Genomic DNA, 18,534 nt, shown 5'->3' with positions numbered 1-18,534 from the left:
GTGATGATAGGGTTGTGTGGTCAGAGCTGTGTAATCTTTGGGGCCCGGCCCGGCTACAGCTATCGCCCCTCTGTCTCCCTCCCTGTCTCTGTGTCTCTCTCTCTGTCTCTCCCTCTGTCTCTGTGTCTCTCTCTCTCTGTCTCTCCCTCTGTCTCTGTGTGTCTCTCTCCCTCTGTCTCTGTGTCTGTCTCTCCCTCTGTCTCTGTGTCTCTCTCTCTGTCTGTCTCTCTCTTTCTCTCTCTGTGTGTCTCTGTGTGTGTGTCTCTCTCTCTGTGAGTCTCTCTCTCTCTCTTTAACTCTTGCTTTCTCTCTCTCTCTCACACAGATGAAATACTCAACATTTGTTAAACACACTCCTGCCTTTCCAGCCTTTCTTGGTCGAGGCAAGGCTAACCATTGCTACACAGCCAAAACATGAGCTAGGTCATTGCCTTACATCAGAGTTTCATCAGATACTTCAGCTATACTTACTCAAAAGTATTTTTTGCTTGAAGCTTGCGGAACAGCGGAAGTGGTGTACTGTGCCATCTTTGAAAGCTCCTCGTAGATCACATTTTGCAGCTGAGCAGAGTGGGCCAGACCTGAAACGTTAAGTGTCCTGGAGACACGAAGGGCGTGACGCCGGCCTTCCCCTTCACACTAGTTCTTACGGCTCCCCTTCCTCTTCTGGTATTATTCCCCTCCTTCCAGTTCAGGCTGACACTTCAACCATCGCTACCCTCCCCTGTGCCACCAGCTCATGCCCGGCCTTCATTCGGGAACCGGGGGTCCCCAGCGAGTGAATAGATGTGTGAGGCTCTCTCTCTCTCTCTCTCTCTCTCTCTCTCTCATGTTCATCTCAAAGTGGAAAAGATAATGGCTCTAATGGCCGTCCGCTGAAGGCGGTATTTGCTCGACAGAGTTATGCGCTACACAAGCGCGCGAGGCCACAGCTTATTAGCTGTGGTTTGTGATCCCCCCCCCGCGCGCGCTAGGGCATTAGCATCTCAATAGAGGAGGGACATGCGGTCGGGCGGGGGGGGGGGGGGGGATATTTTCAGAACGCTGTTTGGTCACATGGTGCTTGGAGTTTGTTCAGAGAGATATTTGCCAAATGTGTTTGCGATGCCATGCATTATTCATCAGGTGTGCTGCCGAGGCTTTCGGTGAGAGAGCTCCGTTAGCTGGCAGGCCACGCCGCCGCCGCCGCCGCCGCCGTTTGTTTTAATTAGCCCGCCGGCGCGTCCGCACCAGGGCTCCTCCTGGTGTAACTGGGCCAGTGGACCCACTGACGGCGGGCCGCGGCGGCTGGCGTCCAGGCCCTCTGCAGATCATTTAGCGAAGGCCCCCGACTTTAAATGGTTTCCGTCCGAGCGCCTCTCTAATGATTGGCTTAGCGCGAGACGTCTGTATCATTGCTATGGAGGCACGGCCTTAATTATACAAGTAGACCGAACTGAACCCTTAAATAGGCAAGGCAGGGTGTTTTTCTCGATCTCGCAGCCTAGTTTGTTCTGTCGGCTGGTGGGGGCCGGTGGGTGCTGTTTGGAGACTGGAGCCTGCAGGCTTGCAGTGTCGGAGTACGTACAGACGCACGCACGCACGCATGCACGCACACACACACGCACATACCAGCACACGTATGTAAACACTCACACAGAGCGTATTGTTTAAAAGAACACGGAGAAGATCAACAAAAATGTCTGCCTGCCACGTCAACAGGGAAGATGTCTATTGTATTGACACCTGTCAAAAGGAAAGACTTTGTTCTCTTTTTCAGGCAGGGCCGTGCCGGTGCTATGGGTCAACGTGTTTGATCCTTCTTACTTATATGCTGCAATAACACACCTTTATCTATTAGCCACTCACAATGCAATGACTTTTAAGCCAATGCCCCTGAGCTACTGTCGTCCTATTCACTGTGTCGACGATGACAACATCCATTAAAAAATAAAGAAGATGGAAACAATATCCCTGTGGTGCTCGTCTGAAGCCCTTCACAACAGCCGATATCCAATCAGAAAGATAAAAAAATAAAGTACTGTCTTAGTGCGTTATAAATAATCTGTTGGGTTTCGTTGTGTTGTTGTGTTGTTGTGTTTTGGGACACAAACCGTTTCCACAGAAACGATATTCCCAGGGAACAGCTGAAGATGTGAACGTAGAGGAGGAGCGGGGCCGAGCCGAATCAGAAGGTTTGGTTGAGACAAAACGTGTCTTTATGGGGCCGTCGCTCTCATCACTTGTGATCGCTGCCACAGTGCCAGGGCAGTGGCAGGGCCAGGCAACACAAAGAGAGCCAGTGTGGGTAGAGTGTTTGGCACACAACCGTAATGACCACATCAGCCTCTGTGACTCCACCACCCACCACCCCCTCCACCACCACCCACCACCCCCAACTCCACCACCATCACCACCGTCACCAAGCCGACCCACACCACCACCACCACCACCACCATCACTACCACCACTCACACTACCACCTCCCCCTCTCCCACCACCACCACCACCACCCTGCCCTGGGGCCTGGGGTCTGACTGGTGGTGGGCTGTTGATGTTGAGCCACCCAGGGCCTGGTGTTACTGATAAGGCTTCTCTTGAGTCGGTGTGTGTGTGTGTGTGGTGCGTCAAGGACAATCAGTTTTTTTGTTTGTGATTGTGTGATGGTGCCTGTGTGTGTGTGTGTGTGTGTGTGTGTGTGTGTGATTCACATGCATTTTATTTCTGTCATTGTTTCGCGGACTTGTGGTCATACACAGATAGTGAGGTGGTATCTCAGTGTATCAGAGCTTTACTGTAAACACTAAAACATGTCTCCGGTCAGGTGGATGTTTTAGCACCTCACAAATAATCAGCCATACACCCAAAGGGGAAATCACTGTAGTGTGACTTCAAGCACAGAGAACCATTACCCAAAGTGATCCTTTAGCAAGAGATAACCAGTAACGCGGCCAATAACACCACTGTGTGTGTGTGTGTGTGTGTGTGTGTGTGTGTGTGTGTGTGTGTGTGTGTGTGTGTGTGTGTGTGTGTGTGTGTGTGTGTGTGTGTGTGTGTGTGTGTGTGTGTGTGTGTGTGTGTGTGTGTGTGAGAGTGAGAATAAGTCAGTGTGGACATCTCAATGGATTGTTGATAGTAGTAGTAGTATTGACATACCAATTCAGCAGCTAACCAGTGGAGGCTGACAGGCAGGCCGGGGTTAAGAGGTTCTGCAGACAGACAGACAGACAGACGTGATGAGAGGCAGAGCTGGCTGAGTAGCTTCCTGTCTGCTGAGCTGGCTGCTGAGCTGGCTCAGTAGCTGGATAGGATACTACTTTATCCATCCCAGATGGGAGATTCAGATGCCACATGTGGAATCCGGATATGACCTGGAAAGTAGTAGAAAATAAAAATGTAAAACAAAATCTTCCTAAAGTCAAATAAATTGGTCTGTATTTCACATTAAGTAGTCTGAATTTAGATTTTAAAAATAAACGTAAACTAACATTGACCGTAGAAGGTTTATTTTTGATAGTGATCGGGACAGGAGTGAGTCGGTCAAACTGTTTCCCAGATCTGAGCCATCTCCATATAGACGTCCATAGATTACAGCCAGTTTAGCTGGCTGGCTGTTTGGCTGGCTGGCTGTTGAGCTAGCTGTCTGTTTGGCTGTCTGTTTGTGTGAGTGATGATGATAGGACAGAGAAGGGAAGGGCACAGGCCGATAATTACAGTCTTTTACATCCCATCCTCTAACCTTTCTTTCATTCCTCCGTCCTTCCCCGGCGCGCGCGCGCGCGTGCGTGTGTGCGTGTGTGCGCGTGTGCGTGCGTGCGTGTGTGCGTGCGTGCGTGCGTGTGTGTGTGTTGGCCTGTGTGTGTGTGTTGCGTGGGAGGGAGGGAGGGAGGGAGGGTGGGTATGTCCTGACTTTATTCCAACAACATTTTTTCAGTGGCCTGAGGTTACAGGGTGTGGCCCGGGGTGGGCGTGGCAGGGCCTGGTCTTGGGGCCAAGTTACGAGTCTCCTCGGATCAGGACGGGCTGGGTCTGTGAGTGCGTGCTGGGATTGGCCGACGTGTGTGTGTGTGTGTGTGTGTGTGTGTCTCTTCTATGAGGCTGTCTCTGCCCCAAGACGCACACACTACTCTCCTCTGTCTTCCCCGAGAGCTGCTCAGTCTTGAAGTGAGGGGGAAAAGGCTGACTGACAGTCCTAAGCTTCTACAAACACACCGGGGCGGACTACTCTTGTGGGTCTCTTGCACAACAACTCCCAACGTCGGACGTTCCCATGGCTACAGTTCAGCGGCCCGCGCGCCCTCTCGCCTAGCGTTTGTTTGTTTGTTTGTTTGTTTGTTTGTGGTGGCGTCCGGTTGGCGGCGGCGGCGGCGACGGGGAATCTGAACCGAACGGGGACGTGTGGGGCTCCAGGGCAGACGGGGTCCTCACCGTTGCTGAGCTGCCTCGGTGAGCGACGTCGACTGCAACCGGAGAACCGCGCCGTGCGTGCGTGCGTGTGTGTGTGTGTGTGTCAGTTTCCTGTTGACGCCGCCGCCGCCGCTATATCGCGTTTCACCCGACCGGGCTGAACCAGCACTGGAGCATCATGGGAAAGCGGCGATGATGTTTATCGGAATGGAGGTGATTTGCATGTTTTGTGGCGCGCTTTGAGGGCCGTGTGACAGCGACGGGTGCCGACTGCTGATTGTCATGTAGCCCAGATATGACAACAGCCAGCGCTGCCTCACAGGCCGTCAGCAGGTACACAGTTGCTCCGGGATGCTCGGGATTTTTTTCACATTGCTTCTGGGGACGTGCTTAACCACAGCCAAGTTAACTGGAAATGGGTTGTTTTTTTTTTGCTCTAGATTATGTTTATAAAGAAAAAAATCTGCTGGAAAAACTGTGCTGGGGATATCACCTAGGCCCACAAGGTAAAGTTTAACTTTAGAAAGTCAAAGTTTAACTTCTGTTTGATATTTGTGACTTTTTATAGAGTGGCACGTTGTCGTACCTCCGAGGCAAGGCAACTTTATTTATATAGCACTTTTCATACAGGAGGCAGACTCAAAGTGCTTCACATTGAAACATAGTCATACAATATAAGGAAATAATAAAATAAAAAATCCTACAAACGTGCTTTATTACAGTACCTGGCTGGATTGCCTCGTGTATTCAACACGGCACATGCAGGCTGTCCTGCGTCAGTACAGCATGTTAGTACCACCACTTGTGGAAGCTTACATTGAATGGCTGTTTGTGTTCTGTTTCTGCTATATACACGCGAGAAGCAGGCTCGGGGTTGTGATTGAGGTATCGTGACGCGGGGAGACTCGGGAGTATTTGAACATGATGATTGGGTTCATTCTGTGTGTTTGTAATGCGCGTGTAGACACCTGGTTTTGTTGATACAGGAGTGTCGTATTGACTTTCCTCAAATTATCCTGAAACCCAGAAAGTTACAACATCTCCACACTATTACGGGCTGTCGTGCGCCCTTATCCAAAAGCACTTACAAATGAGGCCGGGGGAAAACAAACATGCAGTGAAAACGGGAGTAGCTGCAAAGAAAAGTCATTGTTCTGCACCACCACCTAGTTTAAATGATCAGTGGTGCTGCAGACGTTTACAGTAAACATCTGAACCCGAGGGCTTTCTTCACTGCACAACAACTTCTACATTTCTATAGTTCTATGACAATGGGGCATTCTAGACCACCAGAGCGGGTTAAATCGCCACTCTGCAAACTCCTCAAGTCCCGATGATTCAACGCGTTTGACATGGAGAGAACGCATATACAAGAACCAGGAATGTCAGAGTCGGCGCGCCACATAACGCAGACGTAATGGTGGACGGGGGGCTACGGGGATGGTAGCTGGTTATTGGGCTTCTTTTGTTTGCCCAGGTGCTTTTAGTAAACAGAGAACGGCACAAGTGTTCAGTTACAGACAGGAGTTGAGTGGGGAAGACCAGGTGTTGTTTTCCGGTTTCCATTGGGGTTAGCTCTCCTGGCCCGTTGTGCTGTGAGGTAGCGTTCAAACCCCCGCGGCCTGGCGGGAAATAGAGTGAAATGGCTGCTGTGTTTATTTATGTTTTAACTGGTTTGCATCTTTGTCACCTACTTGGAGGAAAAAGGTGTGTGTGTGTGTGTGTGTGTGTGCGTGTGCGCGCGCGCGCCCACGTGTGACTGTACACCTTGTTAAGACACATAACAATTTGCAAGTTTCAACACAGATCTGAATGGAAGTGGTCACACCAAAATCAAAGGTTTGACTAATGCATTGTGTTGAAATACCAATCCCAGGTCTCCTCATGTCAAAATGAGCCCGCCCCCTTCCTCTGACAGAGACGTTCTTAGAAACTAGCTCTTGATGCACTGCTGGATCCCAAGAAAGGAAATGTGGTGGTCTCTCTGTCTCACAATCTCTCTCTGTCTCACTGTCTCTCACTCTGTCTCCCTGTGTGTGTCTCTTTGTCTCTTTCACTCTCTCTCAGTCTCACTGTCTCTCTATGTGTCTCTCTCTGTGTCTCTGTGTCTCTCTCTCTTCTCTCTCCGTCTTTCAAATGTGTATCTTCTCTCTCTCTCTGTCTCTTCTCCCTCTGTCTCTCTTCTTTCTCTGTCTCTCTGTGTCTCTCTCTCTCTCTTCTTACTCTATCTGTCTGTCTCTCTGGGTCCTCTGGATCCATTGATCCCGTGACCGGTTCTGTCCTGCCCTCCTTAGCCCTGCCCTCCATGTACACGTACTACGTGTACATGCTGAGCAGCTCTCTCCCGCTGTGTCTCTCCTCCTCTCCCCGGGCGGCCCGGGACTGTTTCAGGGCTAAATGAGGGCGAGAGAGAGAGAGGTAGTAGAGAACCCTCTCTTAGGGTAGCAGGGCAGAGACGCGGAACACACAGTCCACTCGTACCCATCGTCGTTAGTCACCGAGCAGATGCTCTCACATCCAAACGGGAATAGGAACGTAAACTTGCTGTGTTACGGTGAGCGTATGAAGGAGGGTGAGGTTTGCTTAAGAAGTGGTCTATCTGTTAAGGTGTTCTTCACCTGCTCCGTGCACCCAACGGTGCACTCTCTCCGGGGTTCAGTGTTGACTGATGAAACATTTACATTTAGGGTATTTAGCATAGACGCTTTCATCCAAAGCAACATTACAGAAGTACATTTAATAAGCATACAAGTACAGAAGAAGGAGAAAATGTATATTGCAGACTATACAGTAAGGATGTTCACAACTAGGTGCCAGGAAGTACAACATACAATGCGTGTGTAGGAGGGACGGCACGGGGTGGCTATGCAGAGTCTAGATTTAACACTGAACAAGTGAGTCTTGAGACCCGGTTGTGGTTTTGCTAACGGGAATCAATACTTGATCAGATGAATCAAAACCAACCAACAGTGTTTCTCAAGCACACACACGGAAACTACAATTACACTTACACTACAATTGACTGCTTGCAGCACAGACACACGCGCTATTATTGTTATTTTTGAACGCAAACGCAATCGCGCACACACACACACACACACACACACACACACACACACACACACACACACACACACACACACACACACACACACACACACACACACACACACACACACACACACACACACCACACCACATCAAACACCCAGCACAAACACTACACACCACATCAAAGACACACACCCTCGCACTCGCACACGCACTATACACCACATCCAACACGCACACACACTTGCACGCGCACTCGCACTACACACACTACACACACACACCACAACACCCAGGCCGGGACACACGCACACACACACACACCCCCGGCGGTGCTACCCCCCCCCGGCAGCGAGCTTTCATAGGTGCTTTGAGGGAGGGCGGCGGTGCGTTTAATTGGGTTACAGATTGGCGTTTACGCTTGGAGATCCCCACAGGAGACCCGCGCACAAGCTAAGAAAACAGGCCTTTATTGGGGCCAATGGGCTGGCGGCCCGTCACACAATCCCCCCCCCCCCCCCCCCCCCCCTCCCGGACACGGGGAGCCCCCCCCCCTGACCCGGCGCGTTGCTGGGTCTAGGAACCGTTAGCCTGGATGCTCGACGGAGGATGACTTCACACAGTAGCAGCATGTGACGCTTGGACGGCCTGAGGGGCTGTTTACCTTAGCAACCAGTCGCCGTCCCACACACACACACACACACGCACGCACGCACGCACACGACACACACACACACACGCGGGAGGGGTAGGGTTACTCCGTGTCCCACACACACACACACACACACACGCGGTTTTCCAGGCGTCGGTTAGTTAGTGTTCGTCTCGTGCGTCACGGCTTTGTTGTGTGCCCCGTGCCCCGTGCGGCCTCGGGTCTGTGTGGTTCTGTAGCCGCTCGCTGTTTGCTCTGGAAAACAATTGTTGAGCCATTGCTCCCGAAGCGGCCCCTCTTCTTCTTAACGCGTGGAGCACTTCTAATTCTAACCCCCGTGTTGTCCTTCTTCTCTCCTCAGAGTGGAGCCCAACCCAGAACCCACCGGAGCCCATCTGACCCCTGACCCCTGACCCGGTGACCCTTCACCCCTGACTGAGCCCACCCCCCCCTCCCTCCCCCCACTCACCCCCCCCCCCCCCCCCCCGGTAGCCCGATGGAGCTGAAGGTCTGGGTGGACGGGGTGGTCCGGGTGGTCTGCGGGCTGTCGGAGGAGACCTCCTGCCAGGATGTGGTCATCGCTTTAGCCCAGGCCATCGGTCAGTACCCCCGTACACTCTCTGCTTCACGGTCGCTTACGGTTTGAATCCAGGGGGGGTCACAGCAATACATGATACCAGTTCCGAGGAGAGGAGATTACACATGAAAGTATGACAATACACAAAGCAGATATGTGCTATTTTCGGTTTAAGATGACGGTGACGTTTACATTTTTAGATTTTGGGCATTTTGCTGACGCGTTTATCCAAAGCGACTTACAAGCATTCATGCACACATTCACACACCATCCTCGCTCAGGGACACCTCGACACTCAGCTAGGGGGAGCCGGGGGGGATCGAACTAGCAACCTTCCGGTTACCCGTCAACCCGCTCTACCTCCTGAGCCACACGCCCCATAGATTAGTGCCATTTGCAGTTTAAGATGACAACGACGAAGGGGAACGTGCGTCACATTGTCCTCCCAGCAGACCTCCTAAGACCACGACCCGGGGGCAGCAGTCCAGACTCATGCCGACGGGTTGGATCCTCCCAGTTCAGGGTGGCATGAAGAGAGAGTCTGCAGTGGCACCCGTTTGTCATCACCTGTCAGATCCGGGTCTCCCTCGGTGTGTGACGGAGCTACGTTTAAACGAATGCGACGTGGGGCTACCTTCTAAGTGTTTGTTTTTTACGACCGTGGGTGGATGAGTTCCTCACATGCTTTTGTTTTGTTTTGACACCCGCTGTTAACAAAACTCAGATCTCTCTCCTGGCCTGTTCGTTTCATTTTTAATCCGGTTAAACTGAAATCGGTGTCGTACCAAAAAACGCGTCCCCGTTGGGTTCGAGACCAAACCAGCTTGTCTTGGAGGTGCAGCTCAGCGGGGACGGCCTCCGACTACCAACGGCGGTTCACCGGGAGGACAAACACGCGGAACAACACTCTTTTGTTTCCGCGTGCATCGTTTCATTCTTTGGGTGACCTAAATAAATCAAAGGCTCTGTTTTTTTTGTTTTTTTCTCCGGGGGGGTGCTAGATGTTCTTCTACGGAGGGGTGAAGGGGGTCAGGCTGGAATGGCGCCGTGTCTTCATCGCTGTCTCTTCGGGGGCGTCGGTCCCGGTGTTGGCTGGCCCTGAACGCCACGGCTCCAGATTTAGCACTCCTCCTCCTCCTCCTCCTCCTCCTCCTCCTCCCCCTCTTCCATGAGCCGCCTGCCAAGTCATTAGGGAGCGCTTGTCCTCGTTTCAGAGCGCTCGCGGAAACATCGGCTCATTTGAAGAAACAATAGATATATATGTGTGTTGTAGACGTTTTAAACAACAATTGTCAGACTCTCGGCTTTCTCAATTCTCGGGGGATTGGAGGAATGAGTTCCTCTTATCTGTGTTGGGTCGTCTCAACGTCTGACGGACGCGTAGACTGAAGTTTATTCAGTTTTTGCATCCCCTTGGTCTCAGTGGTTGGGCTTTTTTTGCATCCCTTAGAGACGTAAAGTTTCAACACAGATCTGAAAGCAAGTGGTCACACGAAAATCAAAGGTTTGACTAATGGATTGCGTTGACACCAAGATCCCTTGACCCCCGCCTTTAAACAATGCTTTCAGTTTCAGTTTTTTTCATTCAGAGACCCTTCAACTGACCGGTCCACCCAATCAGCCAATCAGAGGTGTGACGCCTGCAATAGCGCCTGTCTAACCTGTAGAGGGCGGCGTCTAAAAACAAGCGGTGTAACTTAACGCGCTCGTGTCTCGTCCCACCAGGTCAGACGGGCCGCTACGTCCTGATCCAGCGTCTCCGGGACACCGAGAGGCAGCTGCTGGCCACGGACCGGCCCCTGGAGTCCCTGTCCAAGCTGGGCCAGCACGGCAACGAGGTCCAGTTCTTCCTGCGCCGCACCGGCCCCAGCAGCGACAGCCCCGCCTCCAGGCAGGACCCTCTCTCGCCGTCGCCCTTCCCCCTGCCCCACCACGCGGAGCCCGAGCGCCTCAAGCACAACCAGCCCAAGAAGTCCCTCACCTTCAACCTGGGCCCCTCCACCTCCCCGAAGACCAAGGCCCCCCAGGCCCGGCGGTCCCCGCGGGACTCCCCGGAGCAGAGGGCCTCGCCGGCCCCTTCCCCCGGGCCCCTCTCCCCGTCCCCGTCGCCCTCGCCCCCCGCCGCGGGGGGGGGTCTCCAAGGACGAGGTGTTCCGGCAGGTGCTGAAGCAGCAGGAGCGGCTGCGGGCGACGGAGGCCCAGCTGGAGGCCCTGGAGCGGGAGGCCCGGCCCTGGGAGGAGTCCCCCCGGCGCTCGCCCTGCCCCTCGCCCTCGCCCTGCCCGCCCGCGCCGGACGCCCGCGCCCGGGAGGAGCTGGAGTCCCTGGAGCAGGCGGTGCGCCGGAACCAGGCGGAGCTGGCCCACGAGGACTTCTGGCAGGACGAGCTGCGCGCGGAGCTGGAGCGGGAGAAGGGCATGCGGGCGCGCCTGGGCGAGCTCCACGCCAAGATGGACGACTACGGCCGCCGGCTGCACGGCATCGCGGCGCGCTCGGCGCAGCTGGAGCGGGAGACGGAGCGGGAGCGGCGGGAGGGCCAGGCCTGGGCCGACGGGAAGCGGCCCGAGGAGTCGATAGCGGGGGTGCGGGCGGAGCTGCAGAGCCAGCAGAGTCGCGGGGCGGAGCTGGAGCAGCAGGTGACGGAGGGCCAGGCGGTGTTGGGGAAGGCGGAGTCGCTGCTTCAGGTAAGGGAAGCGGTGAGGGAGGGAGGGGGGGCGGGCAGGGAGGGAGGTCACCAGGGTTAACGTCAGGGGCTTCTCGACGCCCCGGACGTGGATGCATAGTGGGGGGGGGGGGGGGGGGGGGGGAGAGAGTGGTAGGGGAGAGAGAGACAGAGAGGACGCGTGTTTTCCGATTCTCGTTTCGTATATTGCCGCTTTGTCAAATTCTCTGCAAGAAAAACCTACGTTTCTCTGTGTCGTTGTTCTCCGTCTCCTCCTCCTCCGTCGTCCTGCATCCTCTCGCTTCTGGGTCCGTTGACCAACGAACGCGGCTCGGTTAAAGTGGGGAGATGGGACAGTGCGTTTCGGTAGTGCCGTCGTCGGAGATTGCGTTACCGGTTCCTCCATCGGGTGGAGGAAGGACAGTACGTTCACGGGGGAAAACCCTCAGTGAGCGAAGAGGAGTAGTGTTAAGTCAAGTCTCTGCTATTGACATTGCAACCGCACCCCATCAACTCCCACTCGGCGCGTAGAGATAAACACCCTTCACGTATGAATAACGATCATAGAATATGCCTTGGAACATGTTTTAATTATCTGCATATTTTGGTTCAATATCATACGTTGCATTGCTTTATAACTATAAAGGTCATATCTAAGGTCACTTTATAACAAAGTTCACTTAAACCCCCGACACGGGATTTGAACTATTTGAAGGATCCCATTGAGATAAGCTTGCAGAGGGCTGGGCTTTGTGAGACAGACATGCGTCTTCCTTACAAGGTACGTCGGTCCTGAAACGAGCTCCTAATGCAAGCGACAATGAGGAATATTTAGAACTAATGACCCGTAATTACAGAGACGGAGGCGTTGCCTGCCTGCTGTGTTTATGTTGTGCCAGATGACGTTGTGACACTGATCTGGTTCAGCAGGTATGCTGAAGAGGTGACTCATAGTGTTATAGTGACGTTCAACCCCGTTTCATCATATTTTTACAAAAATCTAAATATAGCACTCTACTGATTTACCAAAGAGGCAGTCGATATGTGCGTTGTCATTGTGCGTCTGTCGATGGTTGTGCCGGTTGTGCGGTAATCTGGTGTGTTGTTGCGTCGTCTGAATAAAGACATAACCCAGTTTAAAGTGAAACTCCAGCTTCCTTTTTCAAATCCACTCACCAAGCGGGACACTGTGGTACACCCCCCCACGGGCTTAGGCTCCATGCCCAGATCCCACAGCCCAGCAGGGGACTCCAAACCCCGGGGCCCACCTCCGTTCAGTCCCAAGGCCCTCTCTCTCCCCCACCATTCACGGTGAATTTTATATCGGTCAGCGGTCTATCTTGAGTTTATTTTATAGGCCGCTGTGAATATAATTCGGTCGGGGGGAAGAAAGCAGAGCTTACGTGCCGAAGTCAACGTTGTTTCTTATCATGTCGGCGCTGAGGGGGAGCTTAGCTGGGCCCGAACTGGCTCAGCGTCACCCCGGGAGCAGAGTGGCTTAGGTGGGCTTTCATTACGCTCACGGGCGCCCCCGTGTGGTGCAGTACCCGGCTGCGTTTGCTCCAGGCTTTGTATCAGCAGGAAACCTGGCCTAGTTTCGGATGTTTGTACTGAGTTTGTGGTGGTGGGTCGCTACCGTGGTACTTCGGGGATTAATCACGTCATGAAGTGCACACTTCGGTCTGTTTAAAAGTGTTATATCATCAGTAGACGTGAAACAGGGTAGATGTAATGGTCTTGGTTATGAATGGAGTTGGGCTATCAGAAAATCCAGGTGTGTGTGTATGTTTGTGCGCGTGTGTGTGTGTGTGTGTGTGTGTGTGTGTGTGTGTGTGTGTGTGCGTGCGTGCGTGTTCCTTCATTTATTCACAGGCCTGCCCAGTTCCAAGTGGAGGAGTAAAACTCTATTTTGGCAATCATAAATAACGTTTCTCCCTTTTGTATTCTATTCAATCAAATACACGCTGAGAAATTGCGAGAGCCAGATTTCCTTGGCTGTTCCAGAAATGGTTTTATGGGACTTGTCAGCATTAACTTGGTTATGAAACCACCGCACACACTCTTAATGAGAAACGGTTCCGGAGGCTGTCGGGCTGTCTGTGCGCTCCGCTTCCGTCCAGGTGTGATTCAATTGAAGTTTTATTTGTTTCTGTCGGCAAAATCCATGAAGAAAAACAAGTAGTTAAAAAAAGCTCTGCTTTGTGTTTTGTGTGTCAGACTTTAAGTCACCTGATAAGACTTGAGAGCGGTTACATGTCGGTCTGGACAGCATCCAGGCAGCGATATCAGCCTCATGCATCATGCATGGCGTGATTGTGTCTGCGCAACTGTTGTGCATCATCGGAGCTGCAGAGAACCCCCGGGATATTATCACATAAAAACGGTGACGACAGACGCGCAGTAACCACGGAACCACCCATGGAGCTGGCGCCGGGGCAGCTATCACGCCACCGTGTCATGGTCGCGTTGTTCCTCATCTCACGTCGACGCACGAAACAAACAACCCGGTTGTGCGGCTGTGCGCGTACGCAGATACAGCGCACAGCCGCCACAACCTGGTCGATTGTTTAGTGCGTCCTGCTAGGCCAGGCCGGGGTGGGTGGGTGGGTGTCACGGTGTCTGCCTGGCACGGTGTCTGTCGGCTGGGCTGACGTGTTGAGGCTCGTCTTGACGCCGGAGACGAACACCAGGTTCCTGTCATTATAAGGCAACACGGCAACCGTGACAGACTGCAGACAGACCGGCAGTATCTGTGCTGTCAGACACGTTGTCTGACATGGTGATCCATGAGATGGATTGGTCCCATGTAGCCTATGGTTAAAATGTCGTAAAATCCCGTTATTGAATTGAGTTTGGATTGCGTCTTCATCTTAGCTATAAACATCAATATCGTAATGGAGCCTTCCCGCCGAGTATTGCGGGCTCTTCCGCCCCCTTGTGGTGAATACCGAGTGTACAACAAATATGTAATACATTTAAAAATGGGATTTTATGTCAAATCTTGCCTCTCTGTCCCTCTTTATGATTGATTTGTATGCTTTTATGTATGTTTTATTCATATAATATTTTATTTCATTTTCAAGTGATGAAAATCATTATGTTTATGCAATGTATTAATGTCCCTATAATACATTTTCTTATAAAAGTAAATACAATGAACAACCACGGAGCATTTTGTAGTTTTTATTTTGACTGAATTTCGTTCGAGTAAGTAAGCAACAACTAACTTCTGCTCTTGTCCTCCTCCTTTCTCCTCCTCCTCCTCCACCATCTCCGCTTCCTTCTCCACTCCCACCTCCTCCTCCTCCTTTCTCCTCCTCCACCATCTCCGCTTCCTTCTCCACTCCCACCTCCTCCTCCTCCTTTCTCCTCCTCCATCGACCTCCACCACCTTCCGCCTTCATTTTCACTCTCACCCCCCCCCCCCCCCCCCACCCCCTCCTTCAACTCCTCCTCTGCTTACCACTTACCCTTACTCCTCCTCCTCCCCCTCCTCCTCCTCCACCACCTCCTCCTCTTCCTCCTCCCCCTCCCCTTCCTCCTCCTCCCCCTCCCCTTCCTCCTCCTCCTCCTCCCCCTCCTCCTCCTCCTCCTCCTCCTCCTCCTCCCCATGCAGGCCAAGCAGGAGGAGCTGGAGGAGCTGAACAAGGAGCTGCGGCAGTGTAACCTGCAGCAGTTCATCCAGCAGACGGGAGTCCCCACCGCCCACGCCTACACCCGCACCGAGCTGCAGGAGCAGCTGGACCGGCTGGACCAGCTGGAGCTAGCCCAGCTACTCACAGAGGAGTACCGCAACGGAGGTGAACACCACACACACACACACACAGACACAGACACACACACAGACAGACACACACACACACACACACACAGACACACAGACACACACACACACACACACACACAAACACGTGTTGATTTGAAACTTTTACAGACATTTGGTTTCAGTTTACTTAATCATTTACTGCTGGCTGAGTTTGTGTTCAACAACTACAACGCCTCCAGCGACACGATTGGTCCACCGCCGTCCACCCAGACTTGAGCTATTCTAGCACCAGACTATAGACATGAACCTAAACCCATCTTTAAATCGTTCCCTTTCTCTCTCTCCTCTCTCCCCCCCCCCCCCCATCAGGCCACGGTCTGCTCCCCAGCTCCGAGTCCCCGCCGCGGCCCACCGCCAAACAGTTCCTGGGTCATCCCCGCAACCTGCAGAACCCTCTGGTGTCCAGTCTCAACCCCGAGGGTGTGTATGTGTGAGACCGCCCACGCCCCCCCCCCGCCCCCCCCACCCCCCCACCCCCCACCCCACCGCTTGGCTGGGTGGTGGTGGCTGCTGCGTGCCCGCTGTGTGCAGACTCTGGGTCTGGTGGTGGTGGTGGTTGGTGGTGGTGGTGTGTTCCGGGGGAAGGTGACTGCATGGTGGTCCCCTGGGCCCTAACCTCCCCGACTGCTGACCCGCTTTCCTGTGTGTCGATTGGATTGGCCTCGTTTGTGTTTATTTTTTTTTTATTTTTTTTTTTTTACTTTGCCTTTTTTCTCTAATCTTTGGGGCGGATGACCTGTTTCTTTGGTTTCTCTCTCTCCACACAGACACACACACACACGTACACACGTACACACGTACACACACACACACACACGTACACACGCACACACACACGTACACACAGACACAGACACACACACACACACACACACACACACACTTGTCCTCTAAGCAGGACAGACACTGGTAGGTAAGTAGGTAGCGACCGGCTCATGATTGGCTTGTTTAAATCTGAGGTGGGTGACGATTGGGTAAATCTAAATGTCATCACATCATCTGGTCCTGGCGCAATCTTTGTGTTTCTACATCAGTAAGGAGTGACAGCCCCTGCCGACGTGGTTCCATACTAAACAAAGACAGATGAATTGTGCATTCCCTTCATGCATTTGACCCTCTCATTCCACCCATGGATGCAGAGCTAAAATACCTTCCACAGTCTAATGTACAGGCTGCTCTAAACTGCATGAACCCCATGTAACACGTTATACTGGAGAGGCACTGGAGAGAGACTGTAACACAGAGTAATAGTTAGCACTGGAGAGAGACCTTAACACAGAGTAATAGCACTGGAGAGAGACAGTAACACAGTAATAGCACTGGAGAGAGACCTTAACACAGAGTAATAGCACTGGAGAGAGACAGTAACACAGTAATAGCACTGGAGAGAGACCTTAACACAGAGAAATAGCACTGGAGAGAGAATGTAACACAGTAATAGCACTGGAGAGAGACAGTAATACAGTAATAGCACTGGAGAGAGACAGTAACACAGTAATAGCACTGGAGAGAGACCTTAACACAGAGAAATAGCACTGGAGAGAGAATGTAACACAGTAATAGAACTGGAGAGACTGTAACAGAGTAATAGCACTGGAGAGAGAATGTAACTCAGTAATAGTTAGCGCTGGAGAGAGACTGTTAGAGACATTCTGACATTTTGATACTGTGACGCAAATAGGAACGGGACCAATTAGGTTTCAGTTGACCTTTTTGAAGTATAGATATTGTTTGTAGTTTATTATTATTCTACGTCTCTGTTACGAATCCAAAGAGCAAGAAGAGCCCAGTTTTCCCAATGGGCGTTGCAAACTGAATGACACTGTTCCTTTGTGACACCGTGGCCCTCTTCAGAACCCTACGTGAGCTATTGCCCATGCTCCCGGTTCTGAACCATCAGAACCCGCTCCAAGCTCCTGTATGTGGCCCTGGTAGTGACTGCTCTATCACTGTGGCCCTGGTAGTCACTGCTCTATCTCTGTGGCCCTGCGTCTTTTCAAGGGATTGCGCTGGCTGTGTTCTGAGTGGGCCATGGTGCGGTGACTGCTTTTCTTTCACCTTTTTGTGTTCTTTTCTGTTTTCCTGGCTGTTGCTTTTGGCAATACTTTGATATAATGATGATCGTTTGATATTATACTGGACCATTATTATTATACTGTATCTATTCTTGCCATTGAAACGCAAACTCGTATCTGAGTAAAAATGCCACGTGAAAGATGTGTAAAATGTCATGAACACGAACACTGACAAACCACTGACAATATGAGGTATGGCTATATTCAAGGGGATGTTAGGGATGTTTTTTTTTTTAACTGCACTGTTGGTCTGATATATACGGACATACATCCTTATATGGACATGCATCCTGATATCACAACATGCATTTCAATGACTTTGACTTAGGCCTCAATATCAAACTGGTGAACTCACTCCACATCTTTGACCTGTCAGCAGCTGTTAAATTAAGATTCAAAACATCACTCATCGTTGAATTCTAATGATAACCGATGTGGCCATGCACATTGTCAGTGTGTGCACTTACTATCATTCGTAGAGTTTATTATCCATTCTTGCACCATTTCATAATTTTATCCTCTATACTTATGACAGATCAAAGTGTGTGTGTGTGATTGTCAGTGTGTGTGTGTGTGTGTGTGTGTGTGTGTGTGTTGGCTTTGTTGTTTATTTTCTGTGGGATCATTGTATTATCATTTCAGCCGTTAACATAATTGTTGATAATGTTCTAACTCACACACACACACACACACGATCAATTCACATACCATCACATTGTAGACACTGTACTGGGTATAGACCCCCACAGTGTGGTTCCAATCCTGGGCCTGTGTCATGGGACAACCATCTCATGGTCTCCCACAGCGAGGTCCAGGCTCCTCCAGGCTGTGTCAGTACCAAAACCCCAAAGTGTCTAACCTGACAAGCGATCCCCACCACCACCACCACCGTCTTCATCATGTCCACTTATCTGTGTGTGTGTTGCAGTCCTGGTATCCAGGGAGCAGTCATGGAGATAAGACATGGACCCCCAGATCTTCACGTTCACTGCTCCATCGACTCATTTAACCCCCCTTACCGTCTTACTGTTGTACGATGACCTTGTTACCTTTACTACCCTCGTATACATACTGTATATTATATATATATACATATATATATGTATACAATTATATATATATATACATGATACAAATATATATACAGTAATTTGCTACAGTGCACACTGAAAAATACATGTATGAAATGTTAAAATAATTTAGGACAACTTTTACCTACAGCAATTATTACTTTATCTGTGTATTTAAGTATAATAATAAAAAAAAACCTGCATTGTGTTCCTGATAAAGTTTGTATGTTTTTTTTT

General features: G+C 51.4%; 1 protein-coding gene across 1 annotated transcript in view; it reads left to right on the top strand.

Annotated features, from left to right (window-relative positions):
- Positions 1-18,461, top strand: part of rassf7a (Ras association domain family member 7a) — a 22,812-nt gene extending 4,351 nt beyond the window's left edge. The window contains 6 exon segments of the mRNA XM_084477531.1: positions 8,451-8,688; positions 10,392-10,780; positions 10,782-11,348; positions 14,943-15,126; positions 15,462-15,572; positions 18,156-18,461. Of these exon segments, the coding sequence (XP_084333657.1) occupies positions 8,586-8,688; positions 10,392-10,780; positions 10,782-11,348; positions 14,943-15,126; positions 15,462-15,572; positions 18,156-18,187 (1,386 nt within the window). The 5' untranslated portion in view covers positions 8,451-8,585 and the 3' untranslated portion in view covers positions 18,188-18,461.
- The last annotated feature ends 73 nt before the right edge of the window (positions 18,462-18,534 follow it).

The sequence above is a fragment of the Micromesistius poutassou genome (genome assembly GCF_964030765.1).
Source record: "Micromesistius poutassou genome assembly, chromosome: 13".
In the NCBI taxonomy this organism is placed as follows: Eukaryota; Metazoa; Chordata; class Actinopteri; order Gadiformes; family Gadidae; genus Micromesistius; species Micromesistius poutassou.
The sequence above is the reverse complement of the archived record's forward strand: the minus strand, read 5'-3'. Positions and strand labels throughout refer to the sequence as shown.